This window comes from Callospermophilus lateralis, chromosome 4 (genome assembly GCF_048772815.1).
Source record: "Callospermophilus lateralis isolate mCalLat2 chromosome 4, mCalLat2.hap1, whole genome shotgun sequence".
NCBI classification, from domain to species: domain Eukaryota; kingdom Metazoa; phylum Chordata; class Mammalia; order Rodentia; family Sciuridae; genus Callospermophilus; species Callospermophilus lateralis.
In genome coordinates this window covers 163,581,564-163,607,688 of record NC_135308.1, presented here as the reverse complement: position 1 = coordinate 163,607,688, position 26,125 = coordinate 163,581,564, and the positions used below count along the sequence as shown (strand labels likewise).

The window sequence follows — 26,125 nt, the reverse complement described above, 5'->3', positions numbered from 1 at the left end:
GAACCCCACCAGGGCCTAGTGTCTTCTCAGGCGCTCTCCCCCAGACCGTTCCCCCACCACCCCAGGAGCCACTATGGCCTAGACTCTGTTGCCACAGGCTGGTTCCTCACGTTCCCACCTCCATGCACAGGGGCTGGTATAGCTGTCTTTTGAGGAGTCAGGAGACTCCTCTGCACTCACATGAAGAGCTCGGGGAAGGCGTGCACCCACACGATGGCCTGGGAGTCTTCGTTCCGTGAGGCGACGTTGCCTAAAAACTGCAGGCCACAGCGAAAGGCTGAGGGGCATGAGGAAGAGAGAAAAACAAAGACAGACATCCAATTAAACTCAGTGGAGAGACACTCTAATAAGAAATGGTCCCCATGCTATTCAATGAAACTCTGCTGGTTTCTTTTAAGTATAAAGTCCTCCCCTCCACAATGACACTTTGGGTATGACATTAATACACCTCACCAAACAATACACTTTACACAAAATTTACTTCTTAACAAGACTATAACTGTAACACAAATATCACTGGAATACATGCTTCAATTAAAAGAGGGCTATATGTAGGCTGGATTTTTAGAACTCTAACTCCACACTGTTTAAAAGAGATTTTTGGAAAATGAAAGGTAGGGAAATACTACAAGTTAAAGACTAGCAAAAAGATATACCAGGTGAATACCAATCAAAAAGAAGCCACAGACCACTTAAAATTAGAACACACTTGCCCAGCAAGCCCAAGGCATGGGTTCAATTCCTCAACACCAAAGCAAAAAATAATAATAATAATAAACCTTAACACAAAAACAATTATTGAAAAATTTTTTAAGATAGCCACTAGAAATGACTTACCAGAAAGACCCAATGATTTTAAGTTGGACTGCTCCTGGTAACAGTGGCGAGGGCATACCTAAGAAGGACTGACACAGTGAAGGGTAAAGAGGCCCACTCACAGTAAAGGGGCCAACAGGACACCTTTCCAGCAACTCACAGCACAGACAGGGAGAACGCCATGTTCACAAGATCTCAACACGACTCAGAAATGACCTAATGACATCAAACTACAGAATGCCAGCAGAAAAGCCAGAACGCAGACAACACCAAGTACTGGGGAGGACGCGGAGCACCAGGAACTCCTGTGCACTGCCCTGGGGATGCAAAACGGGCCACCCACACTGGAAAACAGTTTGGCAACTTCTTAAAAAACTAAGCGTCTTTCACCATTGGATCCAACGACTACACTCCTTGATATCAAAACACTGGACCTAAACACACACAACACACACACAGTGTTTATAGCAGCTTTTTTTTTTTTTTGAGAGAGAGAATTTTAATATTCATTTTTTAGTTACCAGTGGACACAACATTGGTATTTTATTTTTATGTGGTGCTGAGGATCGAACCCAGCACCCCGCGCATGCCAGGTGAGTGAGCTACCGCTTGAGCCACATCCCCAGCTCTATAGCAGCTTTATTCATAACCTCCAAAACTTGGAAGAAACCAAGGTGTCCTTCAGCAGGTGAAGGAATAAATCATCTGTGCTCTACCCAACAACGGAATACTATTCAGCATTAAAAAGAAATGTGCTCTCAAGCCAAGCCAAACAAAAAAAAAGGAAGAAACTTAGGTACATATTACCAAGCTGAAGGAGTCATATGAAAAAGCTAGACACTGTATGATTACAACCATGTGGCACTCAGGAAAAGCCAGAAGTGAGGAGGATTTTTTTAAAAATTAAATTTAAAAAAAAAAAAAAAAAAAAGAGCTGGGCAGGATGAACAAGCAGCGCATAAAGGGTTTTTAGGAATGAAATGACTCTCCATGACAGTCCACTGGTGGACACACTGATCACACCTTTATCCAGATCTACAGAATGCACAGCACCAACAGGAGTCCTAATTTAAACCAGGGACAGAGGGGGACGATGGCCTGTCAACATAGGCTTGTCAGTTGTAACAAGGCACCACACTGGTGGGACGTGTTGTGCACATGTCAGGGAAGCATTTAGGTATGAAACCTATTCCTGCCTCTCAATTTGAACCTAAAACTGCTCTAAAAAATAAAGTGTATTTAAAAATAAAGTCCATTATTTTACAGTAAAATAAAACTGTTTACTAACAACTACTCCCCCTACAAAAAGGCTTCTGCTCATTTCCCAACCTCAACAAGCACTTTTCTTCCTTTCGTTTTGTTTTTGGAGTACTGAAAACAGAACCCAGAACATAACTTATGAGTGCCAAGCAAGCACTCTATCACTCAGCTCCTCCCCAGGTAGCCCTGTGAGGTGTTACAGGGGCAGCCTACAGGTTACTGTGGAGATGAAATACGAACTCACACTCACAGTTTTGAATATGCAATAGAAAACTCGGTGAGTGCTCAGCTGACCACCTCTTGACCAGCACACAGGTGAGGATAACTAAGGTGGCTTAAAAAGAGAGACCTTCCAAGCAAGTAATGGAAACAGGTGCTCCCGTGCTCGCTCAGACTCTGAACGGAAACCCCAAGTGCTCATGGGACCCACCCTCCCTGAATTACTGCCTCTTGAGAGAGTAGTCATCCCACGCTGAAGCACAGAGAGTGAGGCCCAGGGAGGTAAGTAACTTGACCAAAGTTCCACAAGTATCAAGCACCTCACTTCTGGGTGCATCCCCTTGATGATATCAACCCACATGGTAGGACTGTTAACTCTTGTTACCAGAAGCTCTAGGGAGTTACATCCAAATTTGATGAATAATAAAGAAAAATTCAACAATAACAAGAACAAGAAAAAACCTGCAGAAAAATATAGTCTTCTCAGGGCTAGAGTTGTGGCTCAGTGGTACAGTGCTTGCCTGGCATGTATGAGGCCCTAGGTTCGATCCTCAGCACCACACATAAATACATAAATAAAATTAAAAAGATCCATTTACAACTTAAAAAAAAAAGAACATATAGTTTTCAAGAAAATATAGTATCTCATAATAAATAACAGAGTATGACACAACTCAACAAATTTTAAAGGACTGATAGCACAGTGGCGCATGCTTATAATCCCAGCTACTTGAGAGGCTGAGGCAGGAGGATCACAAGTTCAAGGCCAGCCTTAGCAACTTAGCAAGACCTTGACTGAAAATAAAAAGGGTTGGGAATGTAGCTCAGTGGTACAGTAGGCCTGTGTTCAATCCCCAGTACTAAAAAATAAATAAAAAAGAATAGAAAGGGACTTCATGTCCTAAATACAGGCATCAACAAAAATCCACAGCACACAGTGTAACTAACGGCCAGCTGCAGAGACAGAGTACACTCCTCTTCGAGGGTGGAGTCCAAGGCCCACTGTCACCACCTTCCAGTCAACACTCTACTGCAAATCTCCCCAGAAAGACAAATCAAAGACCTAAGAACTGAAAAGGAGAAAACCACATTGTCATCTCCCCCAACAGATGAAAAAATTTGTGTAGAAAAATTTTAAGATGTATAAGTTGCTTGCACTCATAAATGAGTCATGGAAGCTGCTAGACAAAAGTATTTTCAAAACCAATAATACTTCCATGTATGGAGAACAAACAAAAAAGACCATTTATAAAAGCATCAAGGGTACAACCAGTACACAGCAGCCCCAGGGAAGAAGCCAGAAAGCCTGACTGAGAGGCAGTCGAGGAAAGGACCAAGTGCAGGGCTCCACGGGCTCACCCAGCAGAGAGTTCAACTGCTTCCAGAAGTGCCCACAATCCCGGCAGCATCCCAACAGGGATCCACGTGTCACTCCACGTACCAGAGGCACCCACTTGTGTCTGCCTGCGTGGGAAGACACAGGGGCCACCAACAGTGCCCACCACCCAGAGATGAGGAGGCAGGAGAATCAAGCGCAGCAACTGCGGAAAGACAGCGGGGTCGGTCCTGGTAGGCCTGGACAGAATAGAACCAGCGTGAAGGCGGGTAACTGAGTAGACAGTGGCCTTTCAGAAAAGAGCACTGGACCACCAGGTACAGCTACGGAAACACCTGCACTGAACTGCTCACACAACACAGAAGTTCAACTCCAAATACCGACCTAAACATAAAAATCACCGAGAGAAGCTTGTGGAAAACTCTGGAGAAAGATTTTTCAAACAGGACATAGAACGGTACTCGTTACAAAAAAAATTAATAAACTGGACTATATTAAAATAAATAACATCTCAATATTGATATTTTCTCAAAAAATACCACAGAATAAAAGCACAAGGGAAACTGGCACCAAGGTCCCCTTCATGCCCACCAGACTGGCACAACCTGAGTGACAAGATCCCAGGAGCCAATGCACAGGCTGACTTTAAAATAACTGGGGTGTTCAATTTTGCCTCCCAGATCTAAATAAATCCTATCTTCTCTGTGAAGACAAAGGTGGCCTTGCAAAGACATCAGCTGCCCATGGCCTGTTAAGTCATCTCCAGAACATTGGAGGGGCGCTGGAGGGAGGACGGGCTCCTCCAGGACTGGCCCTCCTCCAGCCATGCCCTGGGGAACACCTTCTCCAGGAGGGCTCACTTCCTCAGAAAACATTACCAGCAGCGCACAGTAGCCAGCTTCCTCAAGAAGCCTCCCAGCAAGGACCCCTAGTGCTAAAGGGTGGGTCTCCAGCAAATTTCCCTGGAACACCACTGTCAGTGACTTGTGCAGCACCCAGTGAGCCAGCACTATGCTCTGTCCAAAGAGGTGTGGGATCTGAGCCCCAGGGGAAGACGATCCCCCAGTCCTAGGGGTAGAGGCCCCTGGGCCTCGGCAACTCTGGGGTTCTTCAGCCTTCTCTGTCTTACTTGTTCATCCCTTAGTTCAAGCCTTTGTGACAGCAGTTCTTTACATTAAGTACCTTCCCTGTCCAGACTATAAGGTGTCTTCCATGTTCTGGTTACCCCCATTGACAGAATGGATGCACAGGAGTGGGGACCTGAGAGAGAAAGGAACCCAGCGAAAGCAAGAGAGGCAGCAGCAAGCACAAGCTTTAGAAAATGACAAGTGACAGCTAAACGAGTCAGAACCCAGTCAGGTGACAGAAACCAAACTGGTTATTTTAACAAAGAAAATTTAATGCAATGAATCGACCAGAAAGAACAGCTCTGGGGTAATAGATGCAGGCTGCACAAAACAGCCTCCAGCCTCAGAACTGGAGAAACAAGGGAGGGCAGGGTGTAGAAGCCCAGAGCTCCAGGGCCCTGCAGGGCTGCAGGCCAGGCCTGCAGAGGAAGGGCCTTCTCCAGAGGGGCTCACACAGGAAACCGGCAAGTGGAGCAGGGGCACTCAGGGGCCTCACTAGGAAGATCCACCTGGCCTGTCAGGTCCACCTCCACGGGCTCATCTGAAGCTAATAGTCAGCCAAGGAGGGGGGGTCAGTGGAGCCCAGTCTCAGCAGCGCATGGCGTCACGGGGCATGCAGGGTGCTGAGAGGGGACAGCCAGCAGTCCTGGCAATACTTCAGCAGTCACTAAGGAGACACAGACACCTTCCAAAAGCTCCTCACCTTTTTATCTCCCTTTCCTATGAAAGCAGAGGATGCCCCATTTCCCAGGAGGAAGGAAGGCACAGGCTCAGAGGGACCTAAGCCAGCCTGCAGGGCTGCAGCAGCAGAAGTCCTGACCCTCCAACGCTCTGAGCAGCAGAGCATAGTGAGGCCAATCAGGAAAATGCTTGCTGAAAGTGTTTCTCAATCCCACTGCCCCAGCCCTTTCCTCGGGACACAGCCTTCCCAAGCACCACATCCTAACTGCCAAGAGGGGCTAGAGCCCAGTGCCACTGCCTGCCGGCTACTTTTAATGGGGTTCACACTAGGGCCAGGACAGCAGAGGGAGACAGAGGCACCCCTGAGGAATCCCAGGAACCAGGCAAGTATGATGGAGTTGTCACCCAGGACCTTGGGGTGCTGGCCAACACTGACACTGCATGCTGCTGTCCTGCTCACCCAACCCACACCTCATGAGGTGCACACGAATCATATCCCCATTTCTCAGCCAGGAACCAATGCGCAGAAAGGTAAGTGACCAGCTCAAGGTCATCAAGCTGGTGAGCGGCAGAATGGGATTGGCAAAAACAGGAGCAATCAGCCTCCTCCCCAAGTCAGGGAAGGCGAGCAGCAACAGGAGAGCTCAAGTGCACATGAAGAGTTGCCTGACTAAAGGAATTCCCAGCAGGAAAACATTTTAGCCCTGATGAAGACAGGGCTGGCCTGCTGATCCAGCCCAAGGCAAGTCCTGCCCACCACTTCCCACCATGGCTGGCTTCAGGTCAAGTAATCCCCGAGGACTTCAGGGCAGAGGTGCCACACTGTGCCCTTACTGCAGCTCCACACCTGGCTGTTCACAGGGCTGCAGAATCCAGACCAAAAACCAGACCACGGAAGGTTAAAAAGTACACACAGAAAACAATGCACCAATAACCCCGAAACTGAATTAGGTGGGTATTATAGTCTGAAGTCAAGAAGCTGGCACAAGACTTCAAGCAGACGCACACACATGCGCCCCCCCACACACACACACACAGAAACCCAAGAGCTAGCTTCTCACAGTCTGCACATGAGTGATGATTAGTTTTCTTCTCTCCACCTTCTGAGTTGTTAAAAATTAACCATAATAGCACTAGGGATGTAGCTCAGAAGTACACTCCTTGCCTAAAATGCACAAAACCCTTGGCTCAACCCCCAGTACTGAAAAATAACAACAGTGAAGATAATGCTCTGCACTGAACATATATGAAATGTTTATAACAGAAAACACTAGCCTTTTTCAGGGAAGTCATAATCTTAGAAGACACGACCTACATTTTGACTGAATCTTTTTCATTTTTTATTTTCTTGCGGTACTGGGGATGAACCCCGGGCCTCACACATGCCAGGCAAGCTCTACCATGGAGCGGCCTCCCTGGCCTCTCTACTGAATGTTATACAAATACAGAAGTTTACCATGCAAAAAAGGCCAAAAGCACAAGCTAGTCTCAAAGCCAGCTGACCCAATGGTTCACCAGGCAAACAAAATTGGTCTCCACATCAGAACCCAGTTCTGGATGGGAAAAGGCTTAAAGATATCCTAGACACAAGGAAAGAAAACTCCAGACAAGGATGCTTTTACCAAATACCTTATCAACTGATCTTTATGTAAAAATACTGCAATTGTTACAAAGTCCCAACATTATTTTTACAGATTAGGAAAGAATAAAAGCCAAAAATAACATCAATAACTCAATTAAAATAACTCATGCTTGTGTTTACATAAAATTTTATGAGCATAATAATATATTTGTCACATCACTGTAATTACTGCTTGAAAATAATACTCTAAATATTATTTTGACAATATAATTACAGTTCTTACCTCAAGAGTGCTAACAAAAAACTGGCACAGTTACCCTGCTAAAAATCTCTTTAAAATGAAGTTCTCACAGAGAAAGAATCAAAAGATAGTACAGATACTTTGTAAAAACCAGAATTCTTTTAACAAGATCCTTTTAGATTTGAACTAGCACACTATAAAAAATTAAGTTTCCTACTGAATCCAAATTTCACTGTTGAATTCCAAACAAAAATCGGTGATTTCACGGCTTTTCCAAGAAGGTGACAAGAAATTTTATTTAGTTTTCATTTTCTCTCTTGCCTCGTAATCTCTCTCCAAATCTGCCACTGAACATGAGTTAGCTATTTAAAACTGATACACATGAATAATTAAACAATTAATTAAATGAAAAATGTTCCACCCTCACGGACTAGAAGACACAGTATTGTTGAGATGGCAAATATCCACAAATGGATCTACAGAGTCAGCAATCCCTGGTCTCCACGACATGTAAATAACTCTTACAACTCAACAGTAAAACAGCAGTGCAATTAAAAAGTAGGCAACGGGGGCTGGGGTTGTGGCTCAGTGGTAGAGTGCTCGCCTCACATGTGCGAGACCCTGGGTTCGATCCTCAGCACCACATAAAAATAAATAAGTGAAATAAAGGTATTGTGGCCAATGGCCAGCTACAGCTAAAAAACATATTTTTTTAAAAAAAAAGCAAGCAAAGGACAAACAGACGTTTTTCCAAAGACGATTCACAAATGGTCAATAAGCACCTGAGAATATGTTCAGCGTCACTGATCATTTGGGCAATAAAAATCACAATGAAGGGCCATTACTTCACACTCATCAGGATGATTATAATCCAAAAAAAGAAAGTATCCAGCACAGGTGTGCAAAAACTGGACACTCAGACCTACTGGTGAAAGCACAGCAGCCTACCAGCTGTGGAAAAATTTAGCGGGGCCTCCAAATGTTAAGCATAGAGTGATCGCATGACCCAGAAATTCCAGTCTTAGGTACAGACCCAGAGGAATGGAATTCAGGCCCTCAAACCAATCCACGTACACTCAAGAGCATTATCCACACTAGCCAAACGTCTACCAACTGACTAGTGGATAAACAAAATGTGACATAATCACACAACAGAATGGCATTCAGCCAGAACAGGAACAGCATGGATGAACCCCAAAAACATCATGATAAGGAAAAGGAGCGAGACACAAAAGGCCACCTAATTCTCGTTCCACTTATATAACACATCCAGAATGCTGGCGGCAATGACACATGCCTACAGTCCCAGCTATGCCAGAAGCTGGGGCAGGAGAATCCCAAGTTCAGGGCCAGCCTAGGCAACTCAGTGGGACCCTACCTCAAAATAAAAAGTAAAAGGTCAGGGGATATAGCTCAGAGATAGAGCACATCCAATCCCAGTTCTGCAGTTCAATCTGCAATTCTGAGTTCAATCCCAGTACTGCAGAAAAAAAATCCAGAATAGGCTGAGTCCACAGAGGAAGCAGAAAGTAGGGGTGACAGGAGGGAAATCCAGAGGAAGCACTTCCTGGAAACAGGCTGCTCTGAGCAGAGGTGGAGATGCACGATGCTGTGAACACCCTAAATGCCACTGCACTGCTCCCACTAAGAGAGCATTTTGTTATATGAGCCTCACACTAATAAAAAATAATTATACTAATAAGACTGCAACTATCCGTTGAAATTGTGAAAAGATCTTGAAATAGCTAACAGAAAACGGGTCTGTAAGGATCTACTCTTTCAATACTAGTCAAGCAATTAATTCCTCCACAACAAACTGGATCTCAAAAGCAGGCTTAGGCATGTGTTCTTAGGAAACCTGCTTGCTTCAGGGAAAGCATTACTATGAATAAAGGGAGAAAGAATCAGTCATCAAGTATGATAAAAACTACATAACCTTTCACAGGAATTTCGGATAACACAGAAAAAGTGGGAATGAGGGGCAAGGGGAAGGTGGAGTCAAGGAAGGTTATGTAAGAAGAAAGCAGGAGCCTGCACAGGCCCTGCTGGTGAGAGGGCGCAGCACGGGTGCCAGGGTGGGAGTGAGGCCAGGAGCCAGGGGTTACTCCCAGGGGAGCTGCTCGTGCGTGGGCCAGCGCCCAGGATCCAGGGTTGGGGCTGGGCTGGGCCCCAGGAGCTGGCTACCCCAGCATCTGGGTGGCCTCAGGCCCTGCTCTATCAGGAACACACCACTAGAAGAAAACCCACAGCACCTCTGCTCTGCCAGAGGCACTTTGCCCACCACCTCAGGACCTGCCAGCTGTCAGGGAACGCAGCGCAGTGCACACCCTGAGCTTCCTACTGAATAGCCACAACACCGGATTCACTGTAGATTTCTAATTCCCCAATTAAGTACTGACACTTCCATTTTAGTATAAAATGGAGCCACAAAAACACATTTAAATGTAGAACAACTTAAAAACAACTTATGACTCAATGGGACATCCTATCAATTTCTTGAGAATCCTTTGCCCATATAGTATCTCAATTCCTTAGACAAGACTGTATTTGAAAGTCTAGAGGCTTTTAATATTTCATCGACATAATAACTCTTGTTCAAAGGAGAAGTATTGGTGCTAGGAATACGCAGACTAAAACCACTCAAAACAGCCTGAGAACCTCTCAGCCTTCCAGCTAAGCAGCTGGCTGCTCTTAATCCCTTGTCAAAGCCCTTAAGGACAACAGCCAGCTTCCCTTTCTGTCACACCACTATTTGGCTTAATTAACAGATTTTATATCTGGCTCCCACTGGAATGTGAGCCCTAGGGCAAAGATTTTTGTCTGTTTTGGTCACTGTTGGAATCACACCCAAAACCTAGAAGAGGACCTATCATATTCATAAATATCAAAAAAACAGTGCAGGGGCTGAGGATGTGGCTCAAGTGGTAGCACACTCGCCTGGCATGCGTGAGGCACTGGGTTCGATCCTCAGCACCACATAAAAATAAAGATATTGTGTCCACCTAAAAAACCTAAAAAAGTAAATTTTTTTTTAAAAAAACAGTGCATTAGACAGCTCAGGATGCCATCCATGAAAAAGAACCAACGACAGATGTTCATGTTCTCACACTTCTGGAGTTAGAAGTCCAAAGGGAAGGTCGCAGCAAAGCTGACTCCTGAGACCTCTCTTAGCACTAGATGACCCTCTCCCTCTGTGTCCCCAGGTGCTCTTGCCTCTGTGTGTGTATGTGTCCTAACACCCTCTCTTATGAGTCAAATGTCCTCACTTACTTTATATCCTTCTAAAATGTCTGCGTTTAACTCAAATTCCCATGTGTTGCTGGTAAGAGGCTGGGGCCTGGGCAGATGGCTGGTCAGGGTCAGAAGAAGCCCACGTGCCCTTTTGTCCTTCCATCATGTGAAGATGCTGCAAGATGGCACCATCTGGAGGCAGAAGGCAGCCCTCATGACACCAAATGTGCTGGTCCCCAGAACTGTGAGTGCTAAACTTCTATAGTTTGTTAGTTAGTCCAGGCTAAGGACTTTACTACAGCTGCCTGAACAGATTAAGAGATTTCAGCATCAACAGGGAGAGATCGTTCAGCCCACATCAGGGAGGAAGGGAGTCACTGAAACTTTCGTTTATGCTAACTCTTTAATAATTCATTTGTTTCCCTGTCTCTCAAAATACACAACACATGCTTCAATGAATGATGCACTACTCCAAGAGTCTTGGTTTAAATCCTTTTCCAAGATATAAATAATCCGTGAATTATACTGTGGTTTACCTGTCAAGAGGGAGTCCGGTTCCACTCGTAGTTCACGGAACAGAAGAACCAAATCAACAGCCACACCAATCGTATCCAGGTTTCTGTATCGGATTTTGAAAAAACAAAGTTAGACATATACGCTTTCCTAAAACTGCATTTCAAATGATGACCTGATGCATAATGCTGAAACTACCAACTAACACTTCCCATCGTGTGCAGGGCAACAGCACCCATAGTCCACCAAGTCCATTAATATGCTGTCTTACATGGCAAAGGGAACTTTACAGACAAGACCAAATTAAGAATCTTAAAATGAGAAAATTGTCCTGGATTATATGGCGGCAAACCACAGGGATTCTTACAAGAGGAACACATGGGGGTATGTGCAGTAGCCTCTAGGAGCTGGGCAGGCAAGGAAGTCAGCTGTCCTTAGAGAGAAGAAACACAGCCCTTCAGAACCACTTCTAAACTTCTCAGTTTCCAATAAGAAAGGTATGGTGTTTGAAAGCACTAAGTTTCTGGAAATCTGTCACATCAGCAAAAGGAACTCATAGAGAGATGGGTAGCAGAAGAGGGTGCTGCTGTAACAGATCCATAAAATGTGCCAGGTGCTTTGGTGCCGCAGTCTGGCTGGGCACAAATCACGAGCCACTCAAGCAGGAACAAACTTTATTTCTGAATTCCACCAGCACACTCCACACACGCTCCCCGGGAACTCTCCCAAACGCCACGTGGCTCCTCCAGGAACCATCCACCTGAAATCCCTCCTCCGGCACTTCCCTAACCAATGCGAACTCTTCAGGAATCCCCGCGAGAACTCAACCAGAACTCAACGGGAACTCCGCGAGAACTCAAAAGTCATCATTTAATGGCTCACTGGTGTCGCCTCTCAACCACTATTTCTGGCAAAAATGCTATGCGTTATCCCGACTTGGCTCTGGTCCTCAACACTTTGGGATCTGGCAACAGGCAGAGGCAGAGGAGCCCTGGGGAGCATAACAGAAAGCCCATGGTGCAGACAGCCACCGTACCTGTTCAACTGTCACCTCGTGCCTGCCCTGGCAAGCAGATGCTCAGTGTCCAGTTTCAGGTCATAGACGAAGAGGATCTGCCCAGAAAAGTTCACACTCAAGTCTTATAAGTTACACAATTTAGATGCCTAGATTTGGGACTTTTCAGCTGAGACACAGGGACATTCTGAACATGAGTTGTTGCTTATAATAGGTCAAGAATTTGGGGAACCTTGAGATGGGACAAATATATTCTATATGAATGACAGAGATAAATGTTCAAGGGCCAAAAGGCCAAAGCAGGTAAAAGGATGATCCTCCCAAGATGCTCATATCCTAAACCCAGGACCTGTGAACATCACCATATGGCAAGAGAGAGGTGGTAAGAGACCCAGCCTTGGTTCTTTGTCTTGGTTCCTTGCACAGAGTTTCTAGAACCCTTAGAACTTGCTGAATAACAGCAGCATCTGTTGTTGAGAGCTTCAGGGTGGTGGCTAGAGAAAAGAACTGGCCAAGGGATCAAAGGGTAGATACTCCAGCCCACTTCTGGCCTCAGAGCGAGGGAGAGTGACCAAGATGGAATCTACACTAATGGCCATGGCTTAATTAATCATGTCTGCGTCCTGAAACCTCACAAAAATCCCTCAACAATGAGGTTTGGAAAGCTTCCAAGTTGGCAAACACATCAAACTGCCAAGAGAGGCATCAGGGACAGAGGTGGGGAAACTGGCACCGGCTGCTTACCTGCCCCACACACCTTCCCCTCACTGTTCCTGAAGTGACCTTCGTAATAAACCAGCCACAGTGAGTGACACCTTCCTGGAGTTCTGTAGTCCTGAGGGGAGTCACAGGAACCCCAACTGTGAGTCAGTTATGCAGAAACCTGGAAGCCTGGGCATTCCATTTCTAGCTGGCTCCTGAAGAGAGAGTACCTGAGCCTTTAGGCTGTGGGATCCAACAACTCTGACTTCCCAACAGACAGTGTCACAACAGAATTGAGTTGTGGGAAACCCAGTGGTAGAGAATCAGAATTGGCTGGTATCAGAAAACACCACAAGAGACTATTTAGATAAGATCAGATTCATAGTTTTGAGATAGATTATCTGAGAGATCTTGGCAGGCCTCTAATAGTAATAGCCTTATGAGGGTGATACAGGAGGGTCACAGTCAGAAACAAAGACTGTCAGATGCTCCGCTGTGTTCTGCAGATGGAGAATGGAGCCCTGTGCCCAGCAGAGCAGAGCAAGCAGCTCTAGAAGCTACCGCAGACAGGAAGACAAACTCTCCCTAGAGCCTCCAGAAAAGCAGCCCTGCAGACACTGACTTCAGGCCAGTGAGGCTCTTCTCGGACCTGCAAGCCCCAGAGCTATGCAATAAAGACTGTTGCTTCAGGCCGGGGCTGTAGTTCAGTGGCAGAGCCTTGCCTAGCATGCATGAGGCACTGGGTTCAAGCCTCAGCACCACATAAAAACAAATGAAGGCATTCTGTCCATTTACAACTAGAAAATAAAGTATAAAAAAACAAACAAACAACAACAACAAAAAAACCCTTCTGCTTCAAGCCCTAACTTGGTGGTGATCTGTCACAAATAGGAACAGGAAAATAGTACAGCTCCCAAACATGATCAGAGAAGGATCCTGACCTACACAGATCCAAGTCCAGACACTGTGTGAAGCCCCAGGTTTAATGAAAGGGATTTTCGGATGTTCAGGATCCCTGTACATGTGGCTGTCACCCTGTGACAAGAGGTCAGAGCCACTGCTCCCTGCCTCTTCACCTTGGCAGATGACCATGGGGAGACAGTTCAGCACCTTCCTCCTGCTTCACTTCTACATAAAGAACACAAGGCTGTGGGCCTGCTGCCAGCCTCTATGGATAACATTCAACCGAATGCAATTTCATGACATAATAATTCTATGAAATTCAAATTTCAATATTCAGAAACGAAGCTTCATTGGAAAACAGCCATGTTCATCCATTCACATACTATCTGTGGCTGCTTTCGTGCTTCAAGAGGGTAGAGCTGAGACATTGATAGATCCCACAGCCTCACATTCCCACCCTTTACAGAAGTGGCACAGGGGCCTCAGCAGCAGGGGTGCTATTGACATGTAGAGTTCACAGCTTTAAACAGTCTTCTTCAAGCACTTCTGGAAGTTGCAAAGCCTTAAACTGTTTCTTCGCTGTGTTATGTTCCATTCCATACCACACAACCGAGGCCTGCAGGCCTGCGCAGCATTACACCTTTCATTAATCCTGCCCAAGCCTCCTAGCAGTGCTGAAGATGGAATCCAGGGCCTGGCATGTGCTAGGCAAGTGCTCTACCACTAAGCCACATTCTAGCCCCATCTTTTAATCAACCTTTAATTAAAAATGTAAAATAAAATTCCAGAAAAATACCATAGATTACAACCTGAGTATTGATTGGTTCTTATAGGTTAGTTTTAGTTAAAGGTGGCAGCAAAGTCCTCACTGGAATTTCTGTTCTGTTTCTGACTCAAAATTGTTTTCTGGGAGATAAAGGCCTAAATGAGCTGGAAATTCCCTGCGAAACTCAACAGTAGTAATACAACCCTAGAAGCTCTGAGGCAAAAAACTGACTCCCTTCTAACCCTCGCTTTGGTCTGCTGATTGCCTCACTACTCCACACCCACCATGACAGCTGTGCTAACAAACTACTGATATATGTGTGCCATAAAACATCTACTTTTTAAAATATTTCAATTTTTACAGTTTGAATGTATAACTCAAAAAGTAAAACTAATTGTTTTTTTAAAAAGTAGCATTATCTTAAACATGGGCGTCCTCCCTGATTCAGGCAGAAACAGGAACACTGGCAGTTGCACCTGCACAGGCATCTGCAGGCAAGGTAATCTCATAGCCCTCTCACCCAGCCCACAGGAAGACAGCATTTGCTCTGTTTACCAGGGAGAAAACAGACCCTCTGAATGGCTTCATCCCATGTCCAAGGCTATGTGGCCACATAAGGCAAACAGCTGTCACAGGCAACAGGGCTGATATGCAAGCCTCAGAAGGGCTAGCCCCTGCTTTCAACTGAGAGCTTTAGGGTCACATGCCACTGATTCAATGAGTGACTTTAGAACAAGTTACTTTACCTCTCTGAAGCATAGTTTCTTCTTATAAAAATGGGGAGATAATAGCATGCTGTTTCTTTGGTTTGATCTATAGATTAAATAAGGTACTATAAATAAAGACCTGGGACAAAGCCAGGTGCTACAGCTCGGTTTCTTCCCCACCAGGACAAGTCAGCAGTCACAGGTCTCTGCTCTAAGGTGCCACCACACACACATTAAGTACTTCCCCACCTGGAAAGAAACCAAAGAAACAAGCCTTCTGGCTGGATGCTTCTAGCACATAGCTAGTTATATTCTTTTTTTTTTTTTTTTTTTTTTTAAGAGAGAGAGAAAATTTTTTTAATATTTATTTTTTTTAGTTTCCGGTGGACACAACATCTTTATTTTTATGTGGTGCTGAGGATTGAACCCAGCGCCCCGTGCATGCCAGGTGAGCGCGCTACCACTTAAGCCACATCCCCAGGCCCATAACTAGTTATATTCTTAAATATTAACTATTGTTAGCAAGACTATTATTGTTTCTATTTTTCTGCAAATGGATGGCAGTTTGAGTTTAGTATTAAAGTTAAACAACTTTGGCCCTTTCTCGCTTCCTTTGATCTTGCATAACCTTAATCATATTAAAGCCTCAGGTATAAGACTGTCTAAGCAACAAGGGAAGTCCCTCAAGTGGCTTCTGGACTAGCCCCACTTCACCCATCATATCAGTGACAGGGAAGCCTGAAGGCTTTGTCTACATGCAAGTCCAGGAAAGAAACATGAATATCCTGCTTGTGGCTTCGGAATTCACTTCAAATAAAACTTTTTAATAAAAAGCAGATTCCTAAGGGGGCATAGTGGCACATGCCTGTAATCCCAGCACCTTCAGAGGCTGAAACAAGAGGATCACAAGTTCAAGGCCAGCCTCAGCAACTTAGTGAGACCTTTCTCAAAATAAAAAATAAAAAGGGCTGGGATGTAGTTCAGTGGTAGAGCACCCCAAGTGCAATCCCCAGTACCCACAAAATAAAGCAGATTCCAAAAATCAAAGAAGACAGACATTCAGCTCTAGGAAGGCATAACAGAGAAAAGAACTTACTAAAATCTGTATATTGTAACATGGATGGAAGTAGAGCTTAGGACATTTATATTCAAGGAAAGATCTTAGAAATTTACAAGAGGCTTCTTGTTCAAAGTAAACACAGGGTAACTAAATCAATAAAAGCAAATGAGACATTTACAACTAAGAAAAATAAGGTCAAGAACTGCAAATGAACTCAGGAGGCAGAATCTAGAAATAAAGAATCAAAATGAAGTTCAATCACTGTTATGAGCAGAAACAAAAAGTCTCTGTTATAAACAGGACAGCAGGATAGAAGAAAGAACTGAGGAAGGGAGGAGGCAAGGGAAAGGGAAACACTGGAAAACAATACCATCAAATTATATTCTTATATCGTGTGCACGATTATATTGTTACATTGTGTATGCAACAAATATGTCACACTCAACCCCAAAAGCATGTACAACTTAAAAAGATGGAAAAAAATTAAGATAAACAGGAAAGCTGGGTGGTCCTAGTGTCTGCACTGTTCCATGCTGCAACCTCGTGCACTGGCCTGAGCTTGTCTGGGAAGGAAGTGAAGAGGAATGCTTCCCAGCGTAAAGGAGGGATAGCCCCACAACACCATGGGGGAACTACAAGGTCAAACACCAGCATGGCAGAAGCTGCATGCATCACAGGGAACACCACCTGATTGCATTCTGGTTCGCAGCACACTCCACACAAGCGTTCCGGAGACACCTGAAGCACTCAGTTATCAGCTGCAGACTGGAAGCCAGATGCTCCACCTGGGATGGGTCCCTGCAGGCCAGCTCTACAGCATGAGAAGACTTCTTTAAGATGTCCAACACTCTTTGGAAGATGGTCCTGGGTGCTGTTTCTCTGTAAGAGGATAAAATTATTACAAATGTGAAAAAAAGATTGACTTCCAAACATCTGGTCAGAAAACTGCTTCACGCCTTCATGGGGAGTTAAGCTGGACCTGCCTGCCCCAGCCCTGTAGTCACAACACAAGTCAAGACTACACAGACGGCGCCTACAGTGTGCAGGCTCCCCTCATCCTTGAAGTAACTTCTCAGGCCAATACTCCATTTTACAGGCAGAAAGGGGGAGTCACTGACCCACAACACTCAGCCAATGATGGCAGAGCTACAATTAGAAGCACGCTGACCCCAGAATTTCCACCCTACACGACAGCCTAGATCCAGTGCAGATGACTGTCTGTACTTACACATCTGCCACCACCCAACGTGTACCTGAGTTAATGATGAGAACAACTCACCCCCCAGGTATAAGGGAAGCCAGCAACATACACACGTCACTTTTCTACGCTTGACCTGATGGGGCAAGGGGGGACGACATGCGCCAGCTCTCCCACTCAGGGAGAGATGGGGATTTGTGGTGCCACTCTGGGCACTTGGCTCCAGAGTATTGCCTGCACTGGCTCTCATTCCAGAGCACTAAAGCTAAGAATTTTTTGTGTTCAATTTGGCACCTAAATGCAAGCCAATTTCCACATTCTATAACTCACATAAAAGAACAGCAACCTGTTTTAATGTAAGAAAAACTGCTACGCTGGACAACTGAAGAGACTCTGCTAGTGACCTCAAACACATCCTCCTTGTTTTCACTGTGGACTCACAGGACTGACCCCACATCCTTCCTTGTGCTAAGCCAGACCATGAGGAAGCCACACAGTAACTCTGAACTAGGGGCGCTGTGTGGTTCTGGCCACAGAGGGCACTCTACAGATGCCCCCTTCCTTTCCAGGGCCAGGAGTAGCATCTCACTGTGAGCTTAAGCCCTAAGAATTCTTGGACAGCATGCGGCATTTGTCTTAACAGGCTACAGAAATCAGCTGACTCTCTCTGGGCCTTTGATAAGTCTGGGTTCAAATCTATGTCCCACTTCAACAATGAGAATCCTTACTTTTTCTGTCTGGCCTTTACCTCCCCCAGAGCCCTTCCCCACAGAGCTGGGGATGGAACCCAGGGTCTCCCATACTCTAAGCAAGTGATCTACCCCTGAATTACATCCCCAGCCCCTCCCTTATCTTTTTGTAATGCTTTTTATTTTTTAAGACATCTCAAATTTGTTCTCAGAAAGAGGCAGAGCAGAGTATAATCAATTAAAAATTGGAGCCAAATGCAGTGGCACATGCCTGTAATCCCAGCAACTCAGGAAGTTGAGGCAGGAAAAGTCTCAAGTTTGAAGCCAGCCTCAGCAACTTAGTGAGATCTCTAAGCAACTTAGCAAGAGCCTGTCTCAAAACAAAAAATAGAAAGGGATAAGATGTGGCTCAGTGGTTAATCATCACTGCATTCAATCCCTGGTATCTAAAAAAGTCAATAAATAGAAACATATAAGTCATTCACTTGACCCTCCCCCAGTCCAGCCCATTCTCTCTAAGTGCAGGTCACATCAATTCTCTGCCTGAGAGAATCCTGCATCTCCTCAAAAAAAAACAAAAAAAAAAAACACTTTTTGAGCCAGGTGCAGGGTCACACACTTATGATCCCAGCAACTTGGTAGGCTGAGGCAGGAGGACCACAAGTTCAAGGCCAGCTTGGGCAACTCAGCAGGATCCTGTGTCAAAATAAAATTTGAAAAAGGGACCAGGCATGGTGGCACACACCTGTAATCCCAGTGGCTTGGGAGCCTGAGGCAGGAGGATTGCAATTTTAAGGCCAGCCTCAATAACTTAATAAGGCCCTAAGCAACTTAGTGAGACCCTGTCTCAAAGTAAAAAGGGCTGGAGATGTCACCAGAGTCTCTGGGGCCCAAAACTGGCCTCTACTGACGGAGTTTGTTCAAGTCAGGTTTAAACAGCGAGGAGACCTGGCAGAAGCAGAGTGGCAGGTACCAGGCCTGGTGCGAGGCGTGAACTGAGCCCTCTGAGGCAGCATCTGAGGAGTCCTCAAGACCACTCTTCCCTTCCCTCTGAGAGATCGTCCACATGTTGCTGGGTACAACTCAGGTGGAGCACTTGCCTAGAACCAAGGGCCCACGTTCAAAATAGAACCTTGAAAACTGGCTGCATTTTAAGATGTGGATACATATAGATGTCATCAAATTTCTCCTCCCCAGTAAGTGCTATGATGGATAAGCTTAAACAGAGGGGTCACAACCTTATTAACTGTATTTTTCACTTCTTGAGGGCAGAGAACATCTTAGATGCCTGTTTCCCTCTGTAAAAGGTAGGAGGGGAAAAAAAAAACCTTTCCTCTAGAGGCTGTGAACGAGGAGCTCCAGATTCTACTGACTGTATTTTACACAACCTAACACAGACAACTCTACCAGATGAGGACAAAGTCCTACTGAAGGACAGCACTGAACTCCACCAGTATTATTCACCTCCACAGCCTTGAAGGAACCGTGTGGTACTGCAGATACAAACCCCGAGGCACTCCGCAAAGCCCATGCTCAGCCCAGGGCAGAACAGCTGGACACATGGTTGACCAAGGACAGCTGGGAAAGGTCAGCCGCTCCCATAGAGCAAATGTTATTGATTAAAAACAACACTCAGGCTGGGGCTGGGGCTGGGGCTCAGTGGCAGAGCGCTTGCCTAGCATGTGTGAGGCACTGGGTTTGATCCTCAGCACTACATTAAAAATTTAATTAATTAAATAAAGGCATGCTGTCCGTCTACAACTATTAAAATTTTTTTTGAAAAATCCTCGTTTCTGCTTTAACCAAACAAAAAATATTCACAAAGACTTTAAAAAGCTTAGCTTTTAGTCACAGAAGACAGAAAGTACTTGGGAGAACAATTAAAATTCAACCCTTAGACATTCCTGTTAGATAGGAATGCACACCCTGAAGACAGGGAAGAAATGAAATGTTACATTACAGAGCAAAAAAAAATCCTTTCAATTACACAAAAGGTAGAATTTCATTTCCTTCAAGTTTGAACAGATCTGCAGGTTTCATCCTGGCAAGTCCCATTTGAGTAACACTGAAGAAAACCACCTGTGATTACCTGCCACAGGCTGGCCAGGCCTCCCACCCTGGCGTGTGCAGGAGCAGTGCAGCCCACTGTGGCAGACAGGACCTCCTGCGGGAAATCAAGCTAAGTGCAGGTCATTGTAACGCTGCAAGACTAGTGCCTTGCACTTGTTAAAAGATTTATTCTAATACCTTCTAGTTCAGTAAAAGCTGGCATATGTGGTTAAAAATAGTTTAACCACTGTCACTGAGAAAAATGATTCAAACGCACACAAGTTCAGAGATTAAAATAACACTCTCTGGTTGTTATTTAAAACCATAAACGTTGCTTCCTGATTTCACTAGGCTAGATTGATCAAAAGCAGAAAATAAAAACATTTCCATCTCCTGCCACAAACAGCCGAGGGCAAGCATGGAGAACCCCAGCCCTCCTCCCACCTCTCCTTCCTCGTCAGCACAGGACTTTGAGGCTGTCCTTGACAGCCCAGGCCAACTGCTGTGCGGGGTCGCAAATTTTTCCTGTAAAGGACCTCCACAGTAAGTATTTTAGGCTTTACTGGCCAGAAGGCCTCAGCCACAATTTCTTCGTCCTGCCCTTAAGGCCCAAAGCAGCCACAGCAACACCTAAACAAACGAGCATGGCTGGGCTCTAATAAAACTCCTGTGGGTGCCAAAATTTGAAGTTCATATAATTTTCATGTGTCATGAAATTTTATTTTTCCCCTACCACTTAAAAATGTAGAAACCATTCTTAACTCATGGGCCACAATAAAACAGGTTGTGGGCCAGATCTGGCCACAGTCTGGAAACCCGTTTGAATAGGTTCCAAACACACCAGTCCTCTCCTGACCCCAAAATCACATGCTTCCCCCTCCCATTGTGCTCACCACATCTTAAATCCACTTCTCATGAGAGCAAACCGAAGCTCTGATGCAGCGCTTTAAATGAGAGAAGCTAGGAAAGGTCAAGGGGACACAGAGGCAGGCCTGAGCTGCTGGACCAAAGCGACGCCAGAACAGAAGTGTACACTGGCAGCAGGGCACACAGGAGGGTGGCCTGCTCCACCAGGGCACTGTGGGAGCTCACACAGACCCAGAGGTAGCTCCGAGAGTGGCCAGGAGCACACAGAAGGCAAAACCATCACACTCTGAAGAATATAGGCAGAGAATGTCATCATATCTCAGGCAGAGAGACTCCAACTTCACAGGTGCCATCTGAGCACACAACAGAGAAGGCAAGGGAGTCACCACCCACCTTCATCAGAGAAGAGCCTGGTGGGGGAAAGGCACATCTGCCAGTAAAGCACCAAGCAACAAGGGCTCAGGAAGAGGCCACAGCACACAGGCACTGGCAGGACAGTGGCTCACCTGATGTGAGGTCACGGAGGTTCTGGGCCAAGGGGTGCAACACCTGGCTTGTGTTCCAAGGACCCCTCTGGCTGCTCTCTGAAGCACTGAGCACAAAAGCTGAACAGGAAGACAGCAGGACACTGAGCAGCAGATGTGGTAGCAGAGACCAGATTCTCAAGACACAGTCAACACAATTTGATGATAAATGTTATGAGGGGTATGTGAGAAAGGGTGGGCAAAGGTGATTCCAAAACTGTGGCCTGAATGACAAATGCAAAGATGTATTTGATGTTTAGGGAACAAGAAATGAAAAGACAACCAGGAGATATTTGGGGGATGAAAGGATCAGGAGTTTGGTTTGGGGAATGTTAAATTTGAGGTGCTCATGAGGGGTTGCAGAGAAAAGGGAGCTCGGTGAGTGGGAGGGAAAGAGAGCGGGCCATGTGGAAGGGCTATAGAGGCTCCTCAAAAAGTAACGACAGCAGCGCCTTGTGCTCCAGGGCTCCACTTCCGCACTGGCACCCCTGTGTTCACTGCAGCACTGTCCACAATAACCAAGGCAAGCAAGCAGCCACGTGCCACTGATGGATGGAAGAATCAACAGGGGACACAGACACCTGGCACATCTTCAGCTTTAAAAGTGAGAGAAACCTGTCATCTCAACCACACGATGAACCTGAGCATGTGCTGCTAAGTGAACTAAGCCAGACACAGGAAGATAACCACTGCCTGATCCCACGCTAACAGGATTGGCAAAGCTGAACTCAGGGAAGGGGACAGTGACCAGACACTGGGGTGTGGAGAAGATAGGGATGAGCTGCTGTTGACCAAAGGGCACAAATCTCGGAGAGACAGGGGAGCAGGTTTGAGGTCCACTGCACAACAGGGTGACTATAGTCAAAAATAATGCACTCTGTGTTCCAACATGAACACATCCGGAATGTCTCACCACAGAAGATGAGAGGGAAGGTGAGGTGACAGCCATGTCAGTAAGCCCAACTTCATCACTGCACGTCTCACACACACTCAAATAAACACCACATCGCATCCCGTGTGAGGTCAGTCATGATGTGTCAATCAGAAATGATAAGTTTTAATTAAAAATGAAGTAAGGGGCTGGGGTTTTGGCTCAGAGGTAGAGAGCGCTCACCTAGCATGCCTAAGGCATTGGGTTCATTCTTCAGCACCACATAAAAATAAATATAATGCGTCCACCTATAGCTAAAAATTAAATATTAAAAAAAAAAATTTAGACCAGCCAGTCTGGTTGCGCAGTGGAGCTGAGGAGGCCCGGGCTGAGGAGGCTGCTCTCCAGCCCTGCGCAGTTCTTCCGGTGCCAGCACAGCATTCAGCCAGGGCTGGAGTCTCAGCAGGAGAGAGAAAGGAAGTACAGAAGCGGCAGGGAGCGGGGTGCACACAGGAAAGGCTTTTATTACTAACCCAGGGTCTAAGCTGAATTATAAGGGAATGTGGACAGTAAGAAGGAGAAGGAAGGACAAAAGGCACAGTGACAGGAAGTAGGATCACCAAGTTGTGGGCTGGGGAAGCAGGAGTCCTAGGATGAGTGGGTCACCAGAGCAAGTGAGGACCAGGGACTGCTGGATGCAGAGCAGAGTCCATGTGAGGTGTGGCAATGTGTGGGTGGGGCAGGGGCAAGTCAAGCTCTTTTCCAGGGGGTCAGGTGGTGAAAGGCACTCCATGCAAATGCTAAAACCACCTACATAGAACCTAGGCCATAAAGCCGAGCGGATACACGAGGACCTGCAGGTCTCAACTGCACAGGTGACTCAATCGGCAGTATGAAGGCACATGCAAGCTGGAGGGGTGTAAGGGGAGAGAGACCTGACGGCAGCAGTGAAGCCACACTTAGAATACTTCAAGCCCAACAGCAGGTGCTCGACAAAGAGGAATCTCCTCCCGCTCTCCAGAGCCTCTGCGAGCCACATTGATGTCTGACACAGCCACACTTCCTTCTGAGCAGGAAGGGGAAAAGCAAGATGAGAGACTCTGCAGGGGGCTAGGGGGACAGGGTACTCTGCTGAGGGCTAGAGGAAGAACTCCAGAGCCACATCATCGAGGATTCATTCGAGAAGTCTTAAGGGAATGAGAAACCTAGGGTTTCCTGTGTAAATTAGAAAAATGACTTGTAAGTTTCTAGGAAATGTTTACTGAGATTTTATTCTGAATGGCCTCAAATCCACAGGTCAATCTGTAAGAACTGCCATCTTTGTTAGTGAGACTTCCCAAATACACTGCAGACCCCGCCATTTCTTTTGGCACCATAACTGGCAGCAAGGGCGTCCCTGTGCAGGCACACTCTGAACACCACATGTGGAAACTCCTTGCCACAAGGGCCGCCTCACTCACATACCATCATTGAACTGTAAGTCATCCAGGCAGGTGGCCACTGGAGAACCTGGCTCGCCTGGTGCAGTCCCAGGGTGTGCTCTCGAGTGTCCTGGCCAGTGAGAAGCCCTGGAACTCAGTGACCCCCACAGACGCCTGGAAGAATGGAAGGGCTGGAACTCCTCAGGGTCTGCTGTCAAGTCTACCCTTATGTATTTTGATTTTTTGGCTCAAACTCTTCCCTGCCTCCTTCAACCACTTAGGATAACTGAATGTAAGGTGGCTCATGCTGACCACTTCTGTATTTTGAAACTGAGTCAGAACACCTTACCAAACAGTTCCGTGTGGTGTTCCAGCTCATGGCATAGGTAAAAATAAGGGAGACTGCCATCACACTCTGAGAGTTCTTTTTATAGTGTAACTTAATTGACATTCTCTCCCAACAAAGCAGAGCTGAATCATGATTGACTCAAATGCCACACGGTACCCTTAGCTCAGCTCAGGACTCCTGTGGGTTTTTGTTTTGTTCTTTTGGTGTGTCACAGACTTGCTGGCCACAGGCTCAGTAATGTTTGGGAAAATCCTTGTGCCTGTGTGTACTCACAGATGGACAGGTTTATTTTTTACCTCTGTGGTAGGCTGACTTTTATGAGGGTTAGTCAACATATTTACATAAGCAACTAAGAATACAAGTCATTTTCTATCCCTTGAAATCAAAGTCATCTGTCATAGTTGATATTTCCTGTCCTTTCTTAACTAGTCTTTTTCCTATGCTCTTGTTTTTTATTTAAATGACTCAAGAAAAGTAAATGTTCAAAAAAATAATTTTTAAAAAAAGCCTGGGGGGCTGGGGTTGTAGCTCAGTGGTAGAGCACTTCCCTAGCATGTGTGAGACACTGGGTTCCATTCTCAGCATCACATACAAATTAATAAATAAAATAAAGGTCCACTGACAACTAAAAAAAAAAATTAAAAAAAAAACAACAGCTGAGGATGTAGCTCCCTGTGAAGTGCTTGACGAGCATGCACGGGGCCCCAAGTGCAATCCCCAGCAGAAAGGAGGGAGGGAATAATAAAAATACTATTAAATGGGCTGGGGCTGGGGCTCAGCGGTAGAGCACTCACCTGGCACATGCAAGGTCCTGGGTTCGATCCTCAGCACCACATTAAAAAAATAAATGAAAATAAAGATATTGTGTCCAACTACAACTAAAAAAATTAATAAATATTTTAAAATACTATTAAATGTTCATTATGCACTAGATGTAAGAGAGGGTACTAAAAATACAGAAACAAATAAGAATCCTACCCCTGGATTGCTCAGTCTAGGTGAACCGGTGGGTAATTATGTGCTTATAATTCTCTGTGTGAAGCTCTTGGAAAGAGAGTAGAGGACAGAGGGAGTACAGGTGGAGGTAATCAGGGGATGGGAAAGGATTCCACCACCAAATAGGATGGTAATTAAATCTTGAGAGAAAATCAGGAGTGTGTATGAGAGGAAAAGGATGAAGAAGACATAAGATAGTCATAAATTTAAAAATTACAGCCAGGCATGGTGGTGCACACCTGTAAGCCCACCAACTCGGGAGCCTAAGGCAAGAGGATTACACGTTTGAGGCTAATAACTTAGAGAGGTCCTAAGCAACTTAGCAAGACTCTGTCTCAAAATAAAAAATAAAAAGGGCTGGAGATGTGGCTCAGTAGTAAAGCACACCTGGATTCCATCCCCAGTACCAATAAATAAATAACAGCATTTCAGCTATTCTGTTAGTACTTGAAAGCAAGCTGAAAACAGTTCATTTTACTATATTAACTTCAAAGCACAGAACTTAGCAGATACCATATGTGGGGGGAATTAAACAAATGAATAACATAGTAAACTGAATTAATAGCTTTCGTTATTGACTAATATCTGTCAACACCAGGCAGGGATCTACTCACTGGAGCTAACAGGGTCAGCATTTACTGAGCACCCCAAAGGGTCCAGGCACCCTGCTCTGAGATACCACAAAGACAAAGGTTCCTGCCCTCAAGAAAGGTGCTGTCAAGTGGAGGAGGACTACTGCAGGGGACTACTGCAGTGTGTAACAACAGTGGAGCAGGGCAGCTCCCAGAAGACCACCCAACCTCCATGCCAAACACATAGCAAGTCTACTTTTTTCAAATTATCAACGAACGTATGGCCCATCTCAGAAACAAGGTCAATCTCTCCATTCGCTAGACACCAAATGAAAACACTCGGCTATGACTGGAGACAAACAGCCAACATCTTCACAACCAGCAGAGGCAGTGTGCAGTTCAACTCTGCAGGGTGACAGCTTCCAAAGCT

General features: G+C 45.6%; 1 protein-coding gene across 1 annotated transcript in view; it reads right to left on the bottom strand.

The window, feature by feature from the left end:
* Atxn10 (ataxin 10) overlaps nt 1-26,125 on the bottom strand; it is a 142,089-nt gene that overhangs the window by 100,301 nt on the left and 15,663 nt on the right. Inside the window, exons 2-4 of the mRNA XM_076855475.1 lie at nt 16,847-17,038; nt 11,030-11,112; nt 181-277 (exon numbers count right to left, since the gene is read on the bottom strand). Of these exons, the coding sequence (XP_076711590.1) occupies nt 181-277; nt 11,030-11,112; nt 16,847-17,038 (372 nt within the window). The remainder of the gene's footprint in view (nt 1-180; nt 278-11,029; nt 11,113-16,846; nt 17,039-26,125) is intronic.